At 40.9% G+C, this 20929-nt stretch overlaps 1 protein-coding gene across 3 annotated transcripts in view; it reads right to left on the bottom strand.

Annotated features, from left to right (window-relative positions):
- spata20 (spermatogenesis associated 20) overlaps positions 1-20929 on the bottom strand; it is a 489201-nt gene that overhangs the window by 452737 nt on the left and 15535 nt on the right. For 2 of the 3 annotated variants that reach the window (XM_072242745.1, XM_072242746.1), the window contains exons 2-4: positions 17014-17175; positions 15965-16029; positions 2603-2757 (exon numbers count right to left, since the gene is read on the bottom strand). In XM_072242745.1, the coding sequence (XP_072098846.1) occupies positions 2603-2757; positions 15965-16029; positions 17014-17175 (382 nt within the window). Of the gene's footprint in view, positions 1-2602; positions 2758-15947; positions 16030-17013; positions 17176-20929 lie in introns of those variants that run through there. The other variant, XM_072242744.1, reaches the window with a different exon arrangement.

Below are 20929 nucleotides of genomic sequence, written 5' to 3'. Positions count from 1 at the left end.
TGGCTCCTGTACAGGCCAAGGTACAAGCTATTGTTGAGGTTCCTGTTCCGATGGGCAAGAAAGCTTTAAGAAGGTTTTTGGGAATGGTTGGGTATTATCATAAGTTTTGTAAGAACTTTGCTGACATCGCTCTCCCCTAACAAAACTCCTAGGGAAGAGTGGAAGATTTGTATGGAGTGATCTTTGCCAGGAAGAATTTGAACATCTGAAAACCATCCTGTGTTATCATCTTGTGCTCAAAGCACCTGATTTTTCAAAACCATTCTCTATAGTAACAGATGCTAGTGATGAAGCTGCTGGGGCAGTACTGTTACAGAAAGGTGTGGATGACATTGAACACCTTATTTCTCAAAGAAACTTAATGTGCATCAGAAAAATTATTTCACTGTTGAAAAGGAATTACTAGCACTTATTCTGGCCTTACAACATTTTGAGGTCTATGTTTGTCCTGCCCAGAGACCACTTGTGGTTTACACAGATCACAATCCGTTAGTGCTTCTAACTAAGATGAAGGATGAAAATAGAAGGTTATTAAATTGGAGTCTGATATTGCAAGAATATGACTTAAAAATCAAACATGTGAAAGGTACTGACAAAATTATAGCTGACTGCTTATCTAGATATTAAGTTAGAAACTGTACGCATTTTTGCTCTGTTATCTGATGATTATATTGTTGCAAACTCTGTAATTTACATTTAAACTAAAATTTTGCCTGCATCAAAATTTTTTTCTAAAAGGAAGGGGATGTGACAGGGTCCTGAATTACCCCTATGAACTGTACTTTTGAAAAGAGAGAGAGAATTGTTCAACACAGACACCTTATTAAAAAGAGAGAGAAAGAAAGAGAGAGAGAGGCGAAGACTGCTCACAGTTTGTTTATACTTTCTGCAAGGACACTGGCAGCTTCCAAGTTCTTACAGAGAGAGTAGGGAGGAGCTGCTTGATGGACAGTTGGTATTCAGCATGGTGAGATAAATAGAAGGGTAGCTGTTAGACCTACAGTCATATGGTTTTGGACACTTAATGAGCTTTGTTGTGCCCACAGAAAAGCTGGGTTTTGGAGGATCGATCAGGCAGATCGATCAGTGGCTCTTGCAGTGTGAAAAGGGTGTGACCAGTGAGGAGTTATTCATATGTCCAACCCTTGCCTGGGTTGATAATTCCACCACAGAAGAACGGTCCACTCTGTTGTGGTCACAGTCGGTGACTTCTAAAGGACTTTGGAGGACAACAGGAAGATCGATGGTGTCAGCTCACCTAAAGGCTCAAATCTCTCCCTCTCTCTCTCCATCACTACTCAACTCAATACCACGAACTGAACTGAACTTTCCTCATCATCGTAAGACGATCTATTTACCCCTAGACTTGAAGAAGCTTGGTTTTCATATATTTCCACACTTACTTATATATATTCATTGCTAACCTGTTTGATGTATCTGCATTTACATTACTGTATTGCGTAGTTACTAATAAATACCATTAGTTAATAGCAATACTGGACTCCAAAGTGTTTTCCACTTCTGCTGGTTCTTTAACCCGTCTGCAGCATCTTACATCATCAATGTCCAACAGGATCTTGCAATCGCAAGAGAATTGTTCAAGACAGTCACTCACAGTTACACTGCACGCTGCCTTCATGCACCAACTCTGATCCTTCGAGTAGCGGGAAGCAACAAGGTCTGTACCCAGGTCAGCCCACCTAAGCTCAATCCGGTTTATTCTCCAGCCTGCCATTTGGCACCTCCTTCTCCAGCCCACCAGCTGGCTCCTCTTCCGAACCACTGGCCCACTCCTTCTCTGACCTGCCGTCTGGCTCCTCCTTCTCCAGCCCACCAGCTGTCTCCTTTTCCAATCCACTGGCCCACTCCTTCTCTAACCTGCCGTCTGGCTCCTCCTTCACTAGTCCACCAGACGGTTCCTCTTCCAACCTGCTAGCCCACTCCTTTTATGACCCACCAGCCCACTCCTTCTCCGACCCACAGCCAGCTCCTATGAAACTCAGCTGGCTACTCCAAACAACGAGCAGCTCACTGATGCGGTAAACCTGCTAACCCTTAGTTCTTGGAGTCCAGGATAGTCTTACGCTCATAAAAAAAACACTTAATAAAGAAAACAACACCTTTGGTTGGCCCCCAAGAGGTCACAGTGTCTGAACGTGCCGCCATCTTACCATAAGATCAAAGGAACAAAGGAAAAGTTTCAAGCATGTGCTCAAAGCATCCTTAAAGAAGTGCAGCATCCACAATGAATCCTTGGCCCATGACTGCTTAAAATAAAGAAGGTATGTTTGGGATAGTATTGAGAATCTTGAGGTTGTACATTGAGAGCACGAACAGACTCTCCACAAGCTGCAGGAGTGAACTACTTCACAATCTACACATCTCTCCTGTTAGCCACCATCTATCACATCTGTGGAAGAGTCTGCCCTTCCGCCACTGGTTTCATCAGCCTCCTCAGAGCCCACAAAGCACAAGTCATAAATCTCAAGGGATGGGCCAAGATTAAGATAGCTGTGCGCAAGGCATTTACTGTTTCCTTTATGACTAGTTGCAATAAAAAAAAGGGAGAAACTGTAGCAATTTCATTAAGCTGTAAGCTCACCTGCACAAACATCATGTAAACTTTATCAACATCTGGCCGCTCTTCCCGGTCAACCTTGATGCAAACAAAATTCTCGTTCAATATTTGACCAATCTCTTCATTTTCAAATGATTCACGTTCCATAACATGGCACCAATGGCATGTGGAATACCCAACTGCGAAAGGGAAGAAACATTTAAAAAAAATCAACTGGAGATGGCACCAAACGCATTTTCCACAAATTGAGAGAAATGGATAAAAACTGGATAGCCAGCCAACATACATAGATTCACAAAACACTACAGTAGAAAAACAGGGTCTTCAGCCCATCCAGTCCATGTTGAACTATTAACTTGCCTAGTCCCATTGACCTGCACCCAGACCACTGCCTTCTATACCTCTCCCATCCATGTACCTATCCAAATTCCTCTTAAATACTGAAATCAAACCCATATTCACCATTTCCATCGGCGGATCGCTCCACACTCTCACCACCCTCTAAGTCAAGATCCCCCTCATGTTTCCCTTAAACATTTCACCTTTCACCCTTAACCCATGATCTCTAGTTCTAGTCCCACCCAATCTCAATGGAAAAATCCTGCTTTCATTTACCCTATCTATGCTCCTCATAATTTTGTATACCTCCATCAAATCGCCCCTTATTCTCCTATGCTGTAGGGAATAAGGTTCACCTATTCAACCTTTTCCTATAACTCAGGTCTTCAAGTCCTAGCAAGTTGCTTATAATTTTTCTCTGCACTCTTTCAACCTTACTGTTACCTTCCCTGTTGGAGGGTGACCAAAGCCACACACAATACTCCAAATTAGCCCTCACCAACGTCTCATACAACTTCAACGTAACATCCCAACTCCTGTATTCTTTAGATTGATTTATGAAGGCCAATGTGCTAAACACTGTTCCCTCTACTGTGGTCCGTGGCCATGGAGTAACTGTAATGTTCCCGCGCACGTAATCTTTGTTGTCAGGCAGCTGGACTTTTCTTTTATATAATGTTTTATCAAGGTGCTGTGCAGTTTTCAGGCCGTATCAAAATTTCCTGCTCAGAGCAAAGGCAAGTCCATACAGCTGTGAAAAAAAAAAATTAAGGGAACAATGGTACCAAAAGCTCTCTCTACGACTCTATCTAGCTGTGACACCACTTTAAAGGAATTATGTATAACCCCATCTCTCTGTTCTACCCCAGTGACTTACCACTCACCCTGCAAGTCCTACCCTGGTTTGTCCACCCAAAGCGCACTTCACACTTGTCTGCATTAAGTATCACCAACCATTTTTCTAGCTGGTCCAGATCCTGCGAGTTTTGATAGCCTTCTTTGCTGTATTCTAAGCCCCCAATCTTGGTGTCACCTGCAAATTTGCTAATCCAAATTACCATATTATCATCCAAATTGTTGATATAGATGACAAATACAATTGATCCAGTACTGATCGCTGTGGCACATCACTAGTCACAGGACTCCAGACAGAGAGAGAACCATCTACTAACAGATAGTGGCTTCTCCTAGGAAGCTAATGTCTAATCCAATTTACCACCTCATCCTAAATGTCAACTAAACCTTCTTGACCAATTTGGGTCAGCACGGTACTATAGCGATTAGTTCAATTTCTAGTGCTATCTGGAAGGAGTTTGTGCATTCCTTCATGACCATTTGAGTTCCCCTGAATGCTCCGGTTTCCTCCCACATTCCAAAAATGTGTGGCTCAGTAGATTAATTAGTCACGTGCGTGTAATTGGGTAACAATGGCTCATTGGGCCTGTTATTGCGCTATATCTCTAAGAGAAAAAATCTCTCATGCAGGACTTTGTCCATGTATACAATACACACTGCCTTGTCTTGATCAACTTTCCTGGTAACTTCTTTGAAAAACTCTATAAGATTGGTAGGACATGACCTACCACGTACAAAGCCATGTTGACTATCCCAAATCAGTCCCTGTGTATCCAAATACTTATATATCCGGTCCCTAAGAATACCTTCCAATAACTTTCCCACTACTGAGGTCAGGCACACCAGCCTATGATTTCCCATCTTATGTTTAGATCCTTTCTTAAACAACAGAACAACATTAGCTATCCTTTAATTCTCTGGCACTCATCCATTACTAAGGATGTTTCAATGATCTCTGTTTGGACTCCTGTAATTTCTGCACAAGCCTCCCACAGTGTTCAAGGAAACACTGGGCATTTATCCATTCTAATTTGCCTCAAGATAGCAAGAATTCCCTCCTTTGTAATCTATATATGTTCCATGCCCTCGCTGCTGTTTTGCCTCATTTCTATAGACTTTGTAATGAATCTCCCAAGTAAATACAAATGCAAAAAATCTATTTTAAGATTTCCCCCATCTCTTTTGGCTCCATGCATAGGTAACCAATCTGATTTTTAAGGCGATTAATTTTGTCCCTTGCTATCCTTCTGTTCTTAATACAGTGGAGTCCAATTCATTGGGCTATCATCAGTTATCAGGTCAGCCACTTGAGACAACTCTTAAAAAGCAAAAGCCTATCGAGAAAATAGTTGGGATTCCCTTCATTTATTTGGGACACTTTGCCGCTTCACTAGGACAGGACACTGTTGCTGCCTGTCGTGGGAACTTGCGCGGCTGTTAGATATCCGTGCTTGGAGCAAACAGTTTTTAAATACCATCAATTGCATGTATTTGTGTTCAAAATTCAGTGATATTTGTCACTCACAGTTTGTATGAAATAAGTAGTAAGACAATTCAGAACTGTTTTCTCACTGCGGTTTCAAGCATTCAGGCTTGGAGATGCCTGAAATTGCTGTGTTCAGGCTTTTATTTTGAAACGTAGCCCTGCTGCATTTTATTCTGATCGAGATGCCTACATTAATTCTGAAGGTACTGTCACCTTTAAATTTGAAATCCAGTTGGACCACGTGATAAGAGCAGTTATTTTATTTCAGCGGTTTTTTTTAAGTCAGTATATTTATACAATCCTGTGTTGTCTTTTCTTTATTTGTGCCATCGTAAATCATTATCTGCAAGTTTTGGCTTAGTTCATAAAGGAGAAAACTATCTGAGCCATATTTTGTGCTAATATTATGTCGAAGTTTATTTCTGATTATCGGTATCGTATTTGACCAGCCTTGGTAATTTAATGAATGTTTACATGATCTACAATGACATGACAGGGAAACTGGCCAAGGTTGACTGGAAAGGGACACTAGCAGGAAGGACAACAGAGCAGCAATGGCTGGAGTTTCTGTGAAAAATGAAGGAAGCGCAAGACAGATATATTCCAAATAAGAAATATTTGAATGGAAGAAGGACACTACAGTGACTGACAAGTGAAGTCAGAGCCAAAGTAAAAGCAAAGAGAGGGCATACAAGGAAGCCAAAGCTAGTGAGAAGATATAGGATTGGGAAGCTTTTAAAAACTTGCAGAAGGAAACTAAGAAGGTCATTAGAAAGGAAAAGATGAATTATGAAAGAAAGCTGGCGACTAATGTCAAGATACTAAAAGCTTTTTTAAGTATATAAAGGGTAAAGGAGAGCTGAAGGTAGATACAGGACCAATAGATAATGACGCTGGAGATATTGTAATGAGAGACGCAGAGATGGCAGAGGAACTGAATACGTATTTTGCATCAGTCTTCACAGTGGAAGACATCTGCAGTATACCGGACATTCAAGAGTGTCAGGGAAGTGAAGTATGTGCAGTGAAAATTATGACTGAGAAGGTGCTCAGGAAGCTTAATGGTCTGAGGGTGGATAAGTCTCCTGGACCTGATGGAATGCACCCTTGGGTTCTGAAGGAAGTAGCTGGAGAGATTGCGGAGGCATTAACAATGACCTTTCAAGAATCGATAGGTTCTGGCATTGTACCAGATGACTGGAAAATTGGAAATGTTGCTCCACTATTTAAGTAGGGTGGGAGGCAGCAGAAAGGAAACTATAGACCAATTAGCCTGACATCAGTGGTTGGGAACTTGTTGGAATTGATTGTTGAGGATGAGATTATGGAATACCTGGAGGCACATGACAAGATAGGCCAAAGCCAGCATGGTTTCCTGAAAGGAAAATCCTGTCTGACTAACCTACTGCGATTTTTCAAGCAAATTACAAGCAGGGTAGACAAAGGAGATGCAGTAGATCTGGTGTACTTGGATTTTCAGAAGGCCTTTGACAAGGTGCCACACATGAGGCTGCTTAGCAAGATAAGACCCCATGGAATTACAGGGAAGTTACTAGCTTGGGTACAGCATTGGCTGATCAGCAGAAAACAGAGTGTGGGAATAAAGGGATCCTATTCTGGCTGGCTGCCGGTTACCAGTGGAGTTCCACAGGGGTCGGTGTTGGGACCACTGATTTTATGATGTATGTCAATGATTTGGACTATGGGATTCATGGATTTGTGGCTAAATTTGCCGATGATACAAAGATAGGTAGAGGAGCGGGTAGTGTTGAAGAAACAGAGAGCATGCAGAGAGACTTAGATAGTTTAGGGGAATGGGCAAAGAAGTGGCAAATGAAATACAATGTTGGAAAGTGTATGGTCATGCACTTTGGTGGAAGAAATAAATGGACAGACTATTATTTAAATGGGGAGAGAACTCAAAATGCAGAGATGCAAAGGGACTTGGGAGTCCTTGTGCAGGATACCCTAAAGGTTAACCTCCAGGTTGAGTCGGTGATGAAGAAGACGAATGCAACGTTGGCATTCATTTCTACAGGTATAAAATATAAGAGCAGGGATGTGATGTTGAGGCTCTTTCAGGTACTCGTGAGATCACACTTGAAGTATTGTGTGCAGTTTTGGCTCCTTATATTCTGACATTGGAGAGGGTTCAGAGAATATTCACAAGAATGATTCCAGGAATGAAAGGGTTACCGTACGAGGAGTGTCTGGCAGCTCTTGCGCTGTATTCCCTGGAGTTCAGGAGAATGAGGGAGGGATCTCATAGAAACATTCCGAATGTTAAAAGGCCTGAACAGATTAGATATGGCAAAGTTATTTCCCATGGTAAGGGTGTCTAGGACAAGAGGCATGACTTTAGGATTGAAGGACGTCCATTTAGAACAGAGACGCAGAGAAATTACTTTAGTCTGAGGGTGGTAAATCTGTGGAATTTGTTGCCACGAGTGGCTGTGGAGGCCAAGTCATTGGGTGCATTTAAGGCAGAGATAGATAGATTCTTGATTAGCCAGGGCATCAAGGGGTATGGGGAGAAGGCAGGGGAATGGGGATAACTGGAAGAATTGGATCAGCCATGATTGAATGGCGGAGCAGACTCGATGGGCCGAATGGCCTACTTCTGCTCCTATATCTTATGGTCATATAGTCTTATGATATTAATCTTCTTGCATACTTTAAAACTTTGCTTAACTCATGTTGTATATAATTTTTGGTTATTTTACATGTACGTCCAGCTTCATATATTCCTAATTTCTTAGGAATGTGTAACATAATCATCATAAATTTGCTGCGTTAAGTACTTAGGGTATTTTTCTGGTTCATTCTCAGTTTTACTCTTACTCAATTGTGTGCATGCTGCCCAAGTAAAGCTCGCAGAACTTGGACACTATATCCTGACCCCTGCGTTCTTGCTGCTGAATTGTTTACTTCCTACTTCACACACAAGGAGAGCAGTACATGCCATGAGTGAAGATGGAACAACTTCAACAAGTTAGGCACTATGAAGAACCTGAAGGTATCGACAATCATCTTAAATGTTACAATGAAAATGAAGAATGGAAGATGCAATCATCGAAAACATTGTATGAAGGCAGTCCACTATCTACACTAGGTGTCTGTGCTGATTTTGTTCACTTAAAGTCAATCAAAAAAACACAACAGGATGCACTAGATGAACTCCACCGTCGATAACTATTAGAAACCAATACTCAGCTTTATGTTACTGTAGTAGTATTGGTAGTGTTCTAATTTGTTCTGTATGTCACTTAAATATATAATTTGTTACTCATTTAAACAGTAGCTCAAGTTTTATACTTTTCTATATCTTAACTATTTCCATGAAACTGGCTAATTGGGACAGCCACTTAATTGGGCCAAAATCTACTGACACTGATGTGTCCCAATTAACCAGAATCCACTGTATATCTGTAGAAACCCTTGGTATTCTACTTCACCTTGTCTGCCAGAACAATCTTATGCCTTCTTTAAGCTCTCCTGATTTCCTCCTTCAGTGCTCTCTTGCATTCCCTATACTCAAGTACCTTATTTGTTCCTTCCAGTCTATACCTGCTATGTATGTCTTTCTCCATATCTCTTGAAAACTATGGTTCCCTAATCCTGTATCTTGCCTGTTATTCTGACAGGAACATACAAATTGTGAACTCTCAGTATTTCACTTTTGAAGGCCAACTACTTACCAAGCACACCCTTGCCTGAAAACAATCTGTTCCAAACCACACTTGCCAGAACCTTTCTGATACTATCAAATTTAACCTCTGCAATTTACAATCTCAATCCAAGGACCAGACCTATCCTTCTCCATAATTACCTTGAAACTAATGAGATCACTAGATGCAAAGTGTTCCCCTTAAAAATTCTTCTGTCACCTTCCCTGTCTCATTCCCTAATAGGAAATCTAATATTGCACTGTCTCCAGTTGGGACCTCCAGTTATTTATTAAAGAAACTTTTCAGAACACATTTGACAAACTCCTTCTTATCCAGTCCTTTTGCAGTATGGGAGTCTCAGTCAATATGTGGAAAGTTAAAATCACCTACTATAACAACCTTATGTTTCTTGTAGCAGTCTGCAATCTCTCAATGAACTGGGTGATTTATAATGTAATCCCATTAATGTCATTATCTATTTCTTATTCATTTCCACCTATATATCCTCAGAAAATGTGTTCTCCAGTCTGTCCTGTCTGAGCACTGCCGTGATATTTTCCCTGACTACTATAGCCACTCCTCCCCCTTTAATCCCTCCCACACTATCACATGTAAAACAACATAACCCTGGAACATAGAGCTGCCAATTTTGCCCCTTCTGCAACCACATCTCATTCGTGTCTACAATGTCATAATTCCACATGCTGATCCATGCTCTAAGCTTATCGTCTTTCCTACAAAACTCTGTGCACTGAAATATACACAACTCTGAGCATTAGTCTCAGCATGCTCAACCTTTCGATTCCTGACTTTGTATGTAGGCTTAACAACCTTTTTCCCCACAACCACTTCACTATCCGCTCTAATGCTCTGGCAAATCTGCAGCACTAGCGAGCCTTCCCCCAAGAATATCAGTTCCCCTCCAGTTCAAGTGCAAACTGATCTGCCTGTACTGGTCCCATCTTTCCTAGAAGAGAGCCCAATGAACCAGGAATATGAAACCCTTCCTCCTGCATCTGAGCCAAGTGTTAAACTGTATTACCTTCCTATTTCTGGCTTCACTCACATGTGGCATGGTAGCAATCCTGAGATCACAACCCTAGAGGTCCTGTCTTTTAACTTAGCACCCAACTCCCCAAACTTACTTTGTAGGACTCAGTGACTCTTCCTACCCATGCCATTGAATCCCCTATCACCATAGCTCACCTCTTCCCCCTTTCCTTCTGAGCAACAGTACCAAACTCAATGCCAGAGAATTGACCACTTGGGCTTTCCTCTGTTAGGTCAACCCCTCCTCCTCCAACAGTATCCAAGGTGGTACAGTAGACCTACTATTGAGGGGAACAGCTACAGGGGATCTCTGCACTGGCTACCTATCGCCTTCTCCCCTCCTGACTGTCACTCAGTTACCTATGTCGTGCACCTTGGGTGTAACTACCTCCCTGTATTGATTGTCAATCAATCCCTCAGCCTCCTGGATGATCTAGAGTTCATCCAGTTCCAGCTCTAATTCCTTAACACAGCTGGATGCATTTCTAGCAGGTGCAGTCATCAAGGATACTGGAGGTCCCCCTGCCTTCCCACATCCTGCAAGGAGAGCATTCCACTACCCTGTCTGGCATCCCCACTGCTCTCAGAGGTTAAACTGCCAATCAGGAAAAACTATAGAAAATGGGAATTAATCCTGCAATTTTCCCTTGAAATAAGTCAAACACATCCTCTTAACATAAACCAGGAAGGGCAAAGATTTGATCCACTTGGATAAGCAATCTCACCAACATGGCAGCAAATAAACACCATGCATTTCCTACTTTTCTGTCAAAAGATCTCTATGCCAAGGTTGTTACATGTATCATTGGACAGGATTTTCTACTGCCAAAATATATACTTAATTCTGGACTTTTCCACCAGCACACTGCAGTGTGGGAGAACAGAACTACTAGGAACCAGATCATATGCTTGACCACTGGCCTCATCATTGGGTCTAGAAGCTAATAGATGGTGAAACAGGTTTTAAGATAATAATGTTTTACTGTATAGTAAACTTACCTAACTTTAATGCGGTTATGAATTATTCCATTTTTAAATAATAATTTTATTTACAACCGTTTCTAATTAGGATAATCAGGAGATAATTAGAAATACCTAGTGTACGTAGCTAGAATTCCTGCAGACACTTTTCCACCTTGCCTGAATTGCAAATGAGTCATCAAATGCTTCTAGTCCATTCTCTGTGATGTATCTCACTCCATCTTTTCAATCTGCCTACAGCTTTTAATATTTACACACAAAATGCTGGAGGAACTCACAAGTCACAACACTTCATCAGAACTCATTGAGTCCTGATGAAGAGTCTCAGCCCAAAATATCGAACGCTTATTTCCCTTCATAGATGCTGCCTGATCTGCTGAGTTCTTCCAGCATTTTGTATGTGTTGCTCAGGACTTTCAGCATATACAGTCTCGTGTCTAGCTTTTGGCTTAGCTGCCTACGTGATCCTCCTCCAACCCCTCTTATCTATTCTTCAGCTGGCTGGAACATCCAGTAGGCACCTAGTTCCATTCCTATCCACTCAGACTTGTAATATTACCAGTTTCAAAAGCTTGTCTCCCCACTACACAGGAGTATCTATAGGGTCCTCCCAAGGATCTATCTTCTGTAGCTTTCCTTTTCAATTGTACATGTAATCCCTTGAACAAGATCTGAGAATATATTGTTGGTTTCTACATAGAAGCTGAAACATTTTCTGTGAGCACGTGGCCAAGTGGTTAAGGCACTGGACTAGCTACCTGAGGGTCGTGAGTTCGAGTCCCAGCCGAGGGAACGCGTTGTGTCCTTGAGCAAGGCACTTAAACACACATTGCTCTGCGACGACACTGGTGCCAAGCTGTATGGGTCCTAATGCCCTTCCCTTGGACAACATTGGTGTCGTGGAGAGAGGAGACTTGCAGCATGGGCAACTGCTGGTCTTCCATACAACCTTGCCCAGGCCTGTGCCCTGGACAGTGAAGACTTTCCAGGCGCAGATCCATGGTCTCGCAAGACTAACGGATGCCTTAAAATAGAAGCCTAATATACCAGCTCTCCCTCACTGCCATTTCTCTTGAACTGCCCCTGCTCTGTAAACTGCCCAACTGCTTGCCAGCCAAACAGCAGCAGATGAACAGAGACTTACCCTCCAGCTAAGGACTAGGAAGTCTAAAGCCATCGTATTTTGTCCCTTTGTACAAAATACAGCTGTAGTATGCTTAAGTCCAAAATGAACCTCGGGTCGCGTTTATGAACCATCACTAAAATGGTCCATTATAGTTGAACATTATAGCTTTCCCTTTCAGATTAGCTGCTACCAAACACTTTTGCCATGTTTTCACTACCTATTCAGACTGATTTTCCAGGTTCTGCTGTCAGTAAAGCTCAAGTCATCCCAAACTCTGCTATACATATGTTACCTCACAACAAGCCCCATCCACCATTTGCACAACTCTTTAGTTACACTGGTTCTCAGTTAACAAACATTTGAAACTCTAAATTCTCATCCTTACTTTTTAAAATCACTCCTTTATCATGACCTCCTTTATCCCCAATCTCCTTTAGTGAGTGCCTCTCCAAATCAAGTTTTCTGACCATTCATGAATTTTATCATTCTCTTTTTGAATCCTACGCAGCTATGTTAAATTCTAGCATTTCCACCCTAAATCATTCGGCTCCTAGCTCACCTTTAAGCTTTTGCTACTAATATCTCATTATGGGGTTGTATAAGATTGTTAGTGTTCCTCAGAAACATTTTGTGAAATGTAAAGCCTGTATAGATGCAAGTGGTTGTATTTCTTAGCATCAGCTTTTCAAGCTTCACTCCAGAAATTTCAGTGCACCAGTACAGTGACAAGGGAGTGTGCAATAATGGATGCCTTTCTGATGAACTCTTAAACATTTTGTCTCCCTTACATACTTCTGAACAATGCGACAGCACTATTTCAAAGAAGCACAAATAAACAATCCTTCTATTCTGCACAGTATTTTTTTTCCTCAACTAACATCAGTATGGAATAGGTTATCTGCTGTCACTGCATATGGGCAAATTATCTGCCACATTTCATAGGTTTCAAACAGTGTTTCATTCATTGGCTGGTAAGTGCCTTAAGTCATCCTGAGATTGCCATTGCTGATCTTTTATTGGTAATATAGGATAAACAATAGCAATATTCCAAACATTGGAATAATAGATAATGATGCCAGTATTTTTTATCATCAAACTAACATTCTGCATAATAAGCCTTGATTCTCTTTAATCACTTTATCAACACAAACCAACTAGGGCTGTACTTCAGTGTAATACTGCAGATATAAGGTTGCTGGTAGGGTAGGATGGAAAATCTTTTGGAACCTTCCAATATTGTTCCAACTGAAAATTTGACAAAACCAGAGAGACGGGGTAACTTCTTCCCATGTTTAAGAGAGTTTTTCTATGGTTTTGAGCAGGGCTACAATGAAAACTATGGAAACACAGGGTTGCCAACAGTGGTTGGAGTTATTGCTGCAGATTTGATCACTTGTTATCTGGTCGTGTCATCTCTGGAATATCTCTGAAAAGAACTATATCTTGCAAAGCGAGTAAACCACACAAAGTCACTGTGGTGCTCAGTGCATTGGTACTGAATAAAGTAAATGAGTGCAATGCATGCACAGCGAGTTAGAATTCCAATTCAGCATCAATTACTGCAAGAAATGAGAACAGTAATTACTCTCAAGCACTTACCCTCCCATTAGAGAATTCCATACAGTGCACCATAAGACTAAGGTCCCACAGTTTTCTGTTTCATCGGACCACTACATCTTCAGCAATTAAATAAGTGGTACCGTGGCACAGCAGCTACCTTCAAGGATCTGACCTCAGGTGCTACCTGTACAGGATTTATTCACTCTTCACATCACCATTGGGCTTCTGCCAATTTCATCCCGCATCACAAAGACACTGGCTACTCTATCTTACGCCCCTGGGGAGTAGGTGGACAAATGAAGACAATAAGATAGAGACAAAATAAGGAGGAGAGATGGGCCTGAGTGGATGTCTCAACTGAGAGCTGGCACGAATTCTATGAGACGAAAGGCCTCCCTCTGTAAGTAAGAATTAACTCCTCTGGATTTGATTACAAATCTAAAGGTTAAATTATTCAAGAAAATAAAAATGTTGTTTCTGCATTTTATCCTCTGAAGTTATTGAAAGTAACGTTTAAACTATTCATCTCCTCAATTCATCATGATTTCAGCAAAGATCAGAAAATATACAACACAGACTTGGGAAGAAGTAACTTATTCATATGCTGATTATGGCATTGCTTTTGATTACTCAGCCAATCCCCGTATAGACCTGAGTTTTTACGTTCTTTTTTCATTCCTCAAATAAAAACCAGGATGACCTGGAAAATGCAGACATTATGAACCACAAGGTATCAGTATTGTGGAGACATGTTGCTACAGATCCATAGCTATCCATCATCTCTCATATTTCATGCATAGGCTTTATAAGGGGTGATTAATAAGTTCGTGGCCTAAGGTAGAAGAAGTCAATTTTAGAAAACCTAGCACATTCATTTTTCAACATAGTCCCCTCTTACATTTACACACTTAGTCCAGCGGTTGTGGAGCATACGGATCTTTTCTTTGTGGAAGTCAGCGTCTTGAACCTCCAGAAAGTGGTCCACAGCAGGGGTGATTGATAAATTCGTGGCCTAAGGTAGAAGGAGATGAGTTATACAGCTCTCATTACATGCACATGCAATTCAACTCTGAATGATGATGCAGAAAGTTTGAAGTTAATAACTCATCCCCTTCTACCTTAGGCCACGAACTTATCAATCGCCCCTGCTGTGGACCACTTTCTGGAGGTCCAAAAAGAAGGGATCCATATGCTCCATAACCGCTGGTCTAAGTGTGTAAATGTAGGAGGAAATTATGTTGAAAAATAAATATGCTAGGTTTTCTAAAATAGACTCCTTCTACCTTAGGCCACGAACTTATCAATCACCCCTCTCGTACATCAGGTTATCTGAAAAGTGTACTCCAAAGGTTCTGTCATGCTTTCATAGTCTTTTCCAAAAGACTTTCGTTGCTCTATCTGCACTCTTTTTCCCTTCAACTAAGTCATACTGTGCAACACCACAGAGTACTACGAAGAAGGCAGCATATTTATAGCACAGGAGTAAGTACGTAGCAAGCAATGCTTGTACTGAATCTAGGGAAGTTATATTTTTAGTCCCACTAGACTGCTTTATCCCCATATACTGCACATTCTTTTTCTCCAAATTTATCCAATTACCTTTAAGCCTCCAACCAAAACTTAAAATCTTAACTTACATTAAAAAAACTTATTTTTGGGGTTACTTTGCCAGTCATCTTCAGTCTGTGCCCTCTCTTTATCGACCTTCAGCTATTGCAAACTGATATTTTGTTATACATACAAATGTAACACTAGGGAGTGAAAATCAGAATGCCACCAATGATGGAAATGCAAAATAAACATAAAAAATCTGGAAAGTGAAACAGATTTAATATTTCAAGAATGTTATCAGAACTCAGACATGTTAACACACACACAAAATGCTGGAGGAACACAGCATCTGCAGATTTTTGCATCTCTGACATATTAACTCTGTTTCCCTTTTCATTAATGCTGTCCACCTGCCGGGTGTCGCTGAATTTTTTTAATTTAACACTAGGTAGTGTTGTGTAATACTAATATCACACAGTGCTATTCAAAATTATAATATTCTTTTAGCCTGAAGATTGTTCATCACAATATAGACAGAGTAAGGCTGATGAACAACAGGAAAACCATACCTTTGCTGTGCTGAAAAGGAAAGTGTGTCATCCAGGACCAAGGCAAAGTCCAGGGGATCAGGACAGAGAGAATGGCTTGTTGTCAGAGGATAAATTGAGACTTGGATGTGGAGAGAGATAGAGGGAGCTTTGCTCAATGAAGGATAATCAAAATTTGAGATGTGAAAAGGAAAATAAAAGATACCTTGACGAGGACTGTACCTGATAGAAAGATTGGTTTGTCTTCTGCCTTTGCTTTGGCAAAAGCTTCTGGTCCCCATGGATACCTAGAATGGAATAGAGTGATTATAGCAGTGATGATTTAAAATTCTGGGATATAGTAGGCAAGTAAAGTAGAAATAGAGGAGAAATTTGCAAGGACAACACATAACCTAAGCATATACATTTCATCTCAATAGACATAAGCTTTAGGAGTAACGTACAATGTGCATCCATTGCTTCCTCACAGATTTAGCACAGAAGGACAAGGACAAGTCTTTCTTTATATTTGGTGAACATAGAGAGGAAAGGACAAACATGAATCCATGCCTCACACAACTCTCTATATTTGCACTCATCTCTGCCTCATACCTAACTTGAATCCAAGTAAGCAGATTAATTTTTGTGATTTGTCAACAGCTCCATTACAGCTAATCATACAACTTCTAATATATTGGAAGGCAAGCTTTATGGCCTTGGACTTTATTTTCAACAATTCTTTAATTCCTAAATTGGTCCTCATGTAAGGAAGGGTCTCTGTTTCTCCACCATTTTGTGTGCAGACCTCAGGTCAAAATCCACAACTGTCACATCTGACAAATGTAGGGACGACCATGCAAGAAACACAATATAAAATTGTGGCAAATTAATTACTCAATGTGCCAACTCTACAAGACAAATGGCAATTCTCTAATGTATCTTGTTTATCTGCTCACTAATGTAACCAACAATTTTTTTTCACAGGTATGATGTGGATGGATGGGCAAAAAAATGGTGAAGTTTTCAATTTTTTCTCTTCTACTTAAGTAAGAGAGGTGTTAGTATATTACAGATTGAGAGAGAGCTTAATCTCTTCTGACATAAACTCATTGGAATAAAGTTTAATCAGTTGTTATCCTATACAAAGGAACTGAATACAGAGAAGTTTGGTCCACAGAGCGGGCAGTTTTTCAGTACAGATGTGCAGAAATTATAAGGAAAAATAAGCAACCAACATTTCAATATAATTTTTAGCCATTTCTACTGAAAGGTATAAGGCAGTGTTTGATTACCAGTTCACGGGGTTATGTGCATGTTGCAACAAGTAAGGAGACTTCTCATGGATCAACCGGTTGATGTGCCCCTTTTGGCCCAATGAAGACGGTGGTTCCTCACTGCCTCCTGTTGCCATGGTTACAAAATTTGCCCTTACAAGACCTCTCCTGAGCTGGTTCCTGTTCATTCAAGCAAAAAATATGTTTCTGTGATTTATGATAGTAGCCATTTTATGAAATGCATTCCACCAGAAATAAAGACATTTGTTAGATGAAATGCTAACATTTTTTAAACCTTGAATCAAATGCTGTAATATTGCTACAAGACACAGTAGAGCCAATAAAACTATTCATCATGACAGGTGAACCATTAAAATGATACTATACGGCTGCATTTTCCACAAGTAATTCATCAAGTGAGCAAAATTTGTCACAAAACAGGAATCTCAGTAGCTCTCCGAGGCAGAGAAAGCTTTGAAGTAAAGGAAGGTGTCTTCCTAACCATCTTCCCTTGGATTAGACCTCCACATCTTAAGCCCCACCACCACAAGTACGAAGATTTTCAGCGCCACTAGCAGCTACAGCTAACTCCAGGGTTCTTCCTCCTGGAATGGGAGATGTCAAGAAGGTGAACTTTTGAACCAGCACTTCCAGCTTCCTTGTCAGAAATTCTCCTCTTACACTGCATTGTAAAAATATTCAGCCTCCAACCCTTTGTTCACATAAATGAGTATTACAACCAGGGATCTTACTTAACTGAGAATTTTTACTTGTGAATCACCTGCTTCTTTTTTTCATGGTACAGCCCAAAATCGTAAAGCATAAAAAACTAAAAATTCAAAAACTGAGATGTCAGCAATTCAAAAGTATTCATCGTGCTTTGCTCAGAACTTAGTTGAACCACATCTCACAGCTATTACAGCCAGTAGTCTTTTTGCACAATGTGATGAAGCAAAATTTGCCTATTCCTCCTTGCAAAATTGCTCAAGCTGTGCCAGGTTAGTTGGGGAGTGGCATGGACAGCATCTTGAGATCTTGCCATAGATGTTCAATTGGATTAAGATCAGGACTCTGACTGTTCCACTCAAGGACATCTGTTTCTTTCATTTGAAGCCACGCCATGATTGCTCTGGCAGAGTGCAATTAACCTACTGAAAGACAAACTTCCTTCCAAGATTAGGTTTTCTGACAGAGGCTAGCACAGGTTTTTATCCAGAATCTCTCTGTATTTAACAGCTTTCATCTTCCTATCAATGCTGACCAGATTTCTAGTCCCTACTGCTGAAAAACAACCCCATAGCATGATGCTACCTCTAACATACTTTACAGGAGGGATGGTGTCAACCAGATGATGTACAGTATTAGATTTACACCTCACGTACTGTTGAGAGGCCAAAAAGTTCTACTTCAGACTCATCCGACTAAAAGACCTCCTTCCACAGCTTTATAGTACAGGCGTCCCCCGCTTTTCGAACGTTCACTTTACGAAAGCTCACTGTTACGAAAGACCTACATTAGTTCCCTGTTTTCGCTAACAGAAGGTGTGTTCACTGTTACGAAAAAAATCAGCGCGCGATAAAAGGCCCCAAGTAGCCGCCCTCCCCCGGATTCAGAACTGCATTCTCACCAGCATTGCTTAAACATGTGCCTGTGAGCAGCCGTTAGCAAAATGAGTTCTAAGGTGTTGGAAAAGCCTGAAACAGCTCGTAAGGGTGTTACGCTTAGCATAAAACTAGACATAATTAAGCATTTCAATTGTGGTGAACAAAGTAAGGACAAAGTGAGTTTGCCTTTTGGAAGCTGACGAAGATGATGTTGAAGAGGTTTTGGCATCCCATGACCAAGAACTGATAGATGAAGAGTTGATGCAATTGGAAGTGGAAAGGACAACAATTGAAACCGAATGCAGTAGCGAAAGTGAAGCAACTGCGTGAGATTTTTGCTGCAATGATAAAGTACGACTTCAATTTTGAAAGGGTATGGAGGTTGAGGGGATATTTGCAGGATGGTTTGAGTGCTTACAAAGAACTGTATGATAGAAAAATGCACGAGGCTCAGCAGTCAAGCAAGTCTTCCACATCAGCCACAGCAGACGACGAACCTCGACCTTCGACATCGAGGCGGGCAGTCATAGGAGAAGAGGAGCTGCCTGCCCTAATGGAAACAGATGACACCCCAATGTCCGACCACCGAACCCTCAGGCCACGGACAGATACCGATTCGCAGAGAATGCAGCGGAAGCCAGGAGGCACACAGCACATCCTTAAGAAAAAAAACGAAATAAACATGCTAATTAATTAGGTGCCGCCCAGCACGTAATTGCTGGCTCAGATCAGAGGTGATGCAATCGGCAATCGCCTCTGATCTGGGCTGACATTTACATGCCGGGCAGCACCTAATTAATTAGCATGTTTATTTCATTTTTTTTCTTAAAGACGTGCTGTGTGCCTCCCGGCTACTGCTGCACCACTGCATTCTTTGTGGACCGATATCGGTTCGCTGCTCGGAGGATGGGGGCCACTGCACCACCCCAACCTGCGACGACTCAGTCTAACACACTATCATCAGTGTGCTCCCTATCTTCCCGATTCCCGTAAGTGATACTACACTGTACATACATTATTTCTACTTTATATAGGCTGTGTATTTTTACGTGTTATTTGGTATGATTTGGCAGCTTCATAGCTTAAAGGTTACTGGAGAGAGTGTTTTTGCCAACAGCGCTTGCGTGAGATTTTCTGCCGACAGTGCTTGCGTGAGATTTTCTACCGACAGTGCCTGCGTGAGATTTTCGCTACGGAAATTTGTGCAGGCAATCATTGTAGAGAAGTATTTCTACTTTATATAGGCTGTGTATTTATCATATCATTCCTGCTTTTACTATATGTTACTGTTATTTTAGGTTTTATGTGTTATTTGGCATAGGTTATTTTTGGGTCTGCGAACACTCACAAAATTTTCCCATATAAATAAATGGTAATTGCTTCTTCGCTTTACGACATTCCAGCTTACGAACCGTTTCAGAGGAACGGTCTACCTTCGGATGGCGGGGGAAACCTATATTTTCTGAGTGACACTTTACTTTCTGAGTGACACTTTACAGAAAAGGATATGCTTTTTTTTTAGCCAAGGTTTCTCCCTTGCCCACTCTTCCATAACTACCCTCTTTTGTGCAAGGCCTTCGAGATTGTAGAGCCATGAACTTCGTCTCTAGTTGCAACTACTGATTTCTGCAGCTCAGTCAGAGTGACTGTTGGTGTCACAGTAGTCTCTCTTACAAATGTTATTCTTCTCTGGTAACAAAGTTTAGAGGTCCAGACTGACCTAGGCAACATGGCTATTGTTTCAAGACAAACTGCTCTGAGCTCCAAGGTATGTTCAGTGTCTTTGAGGTGGTCCTGTATCCTTCCCCAGATTTGTGTTTCTCTATTATCATTTCCCTGACTTGTCTTGAAAGCTCTTTTGTCTTCATTTTGGTTTGGTCTGTTGAAAATCTACCATACTGTTGGGCCTTACAGAAAGAGGGTTACATATTCTTATGAATTCATTGAAAACAGGTGATCTTCCAATTTTCTACATCAAATTCAGTTGGTAAGAAAATACAGTAAGTATATTGCATCTGAGGAAAGTTAGCATAGTAATTACAAATGGGATAAAAACATTTTCAGCCTCACGATTTTGGTTTTTAATTTTTAGCAAATTGTTGACATGTTTTGGAATTTTTCTTTTGATTTGACATGATGCACAATGTTTTGTAGATTAGCTCAAAATATCCTATTTCAATATATTTTAAAATTAGAAAATGAGACAGAAATAGTTGTGGGGGCTGAATGCGTTTTCAAGGCACTGTATAAATCATACAGCACAGAAATAGATCCTTTCAACTCATTTTAGGACCATGATGACTACCTCAGCTAATCCTTTTTGCCAGTAT

The sequence above is a fragment of the Mobula birostris genome, chromosome 24, assembly GCF_030028105.1.
Source record: "Mobula birostris isolate sMobBir1 chromosome 24, sMobBir1.hap1, whole genome shotgun sequence".
Taxonomy (NCBI): Eukaryota; Metazoa; Chordata; class Chondrichthyes; order Myliobatiformes; family Myliobatidae; genus Mobula; species Mobula birostris.
This window is presented reverse-complemented; position numbering and strand designations above follow the sequence as displayed.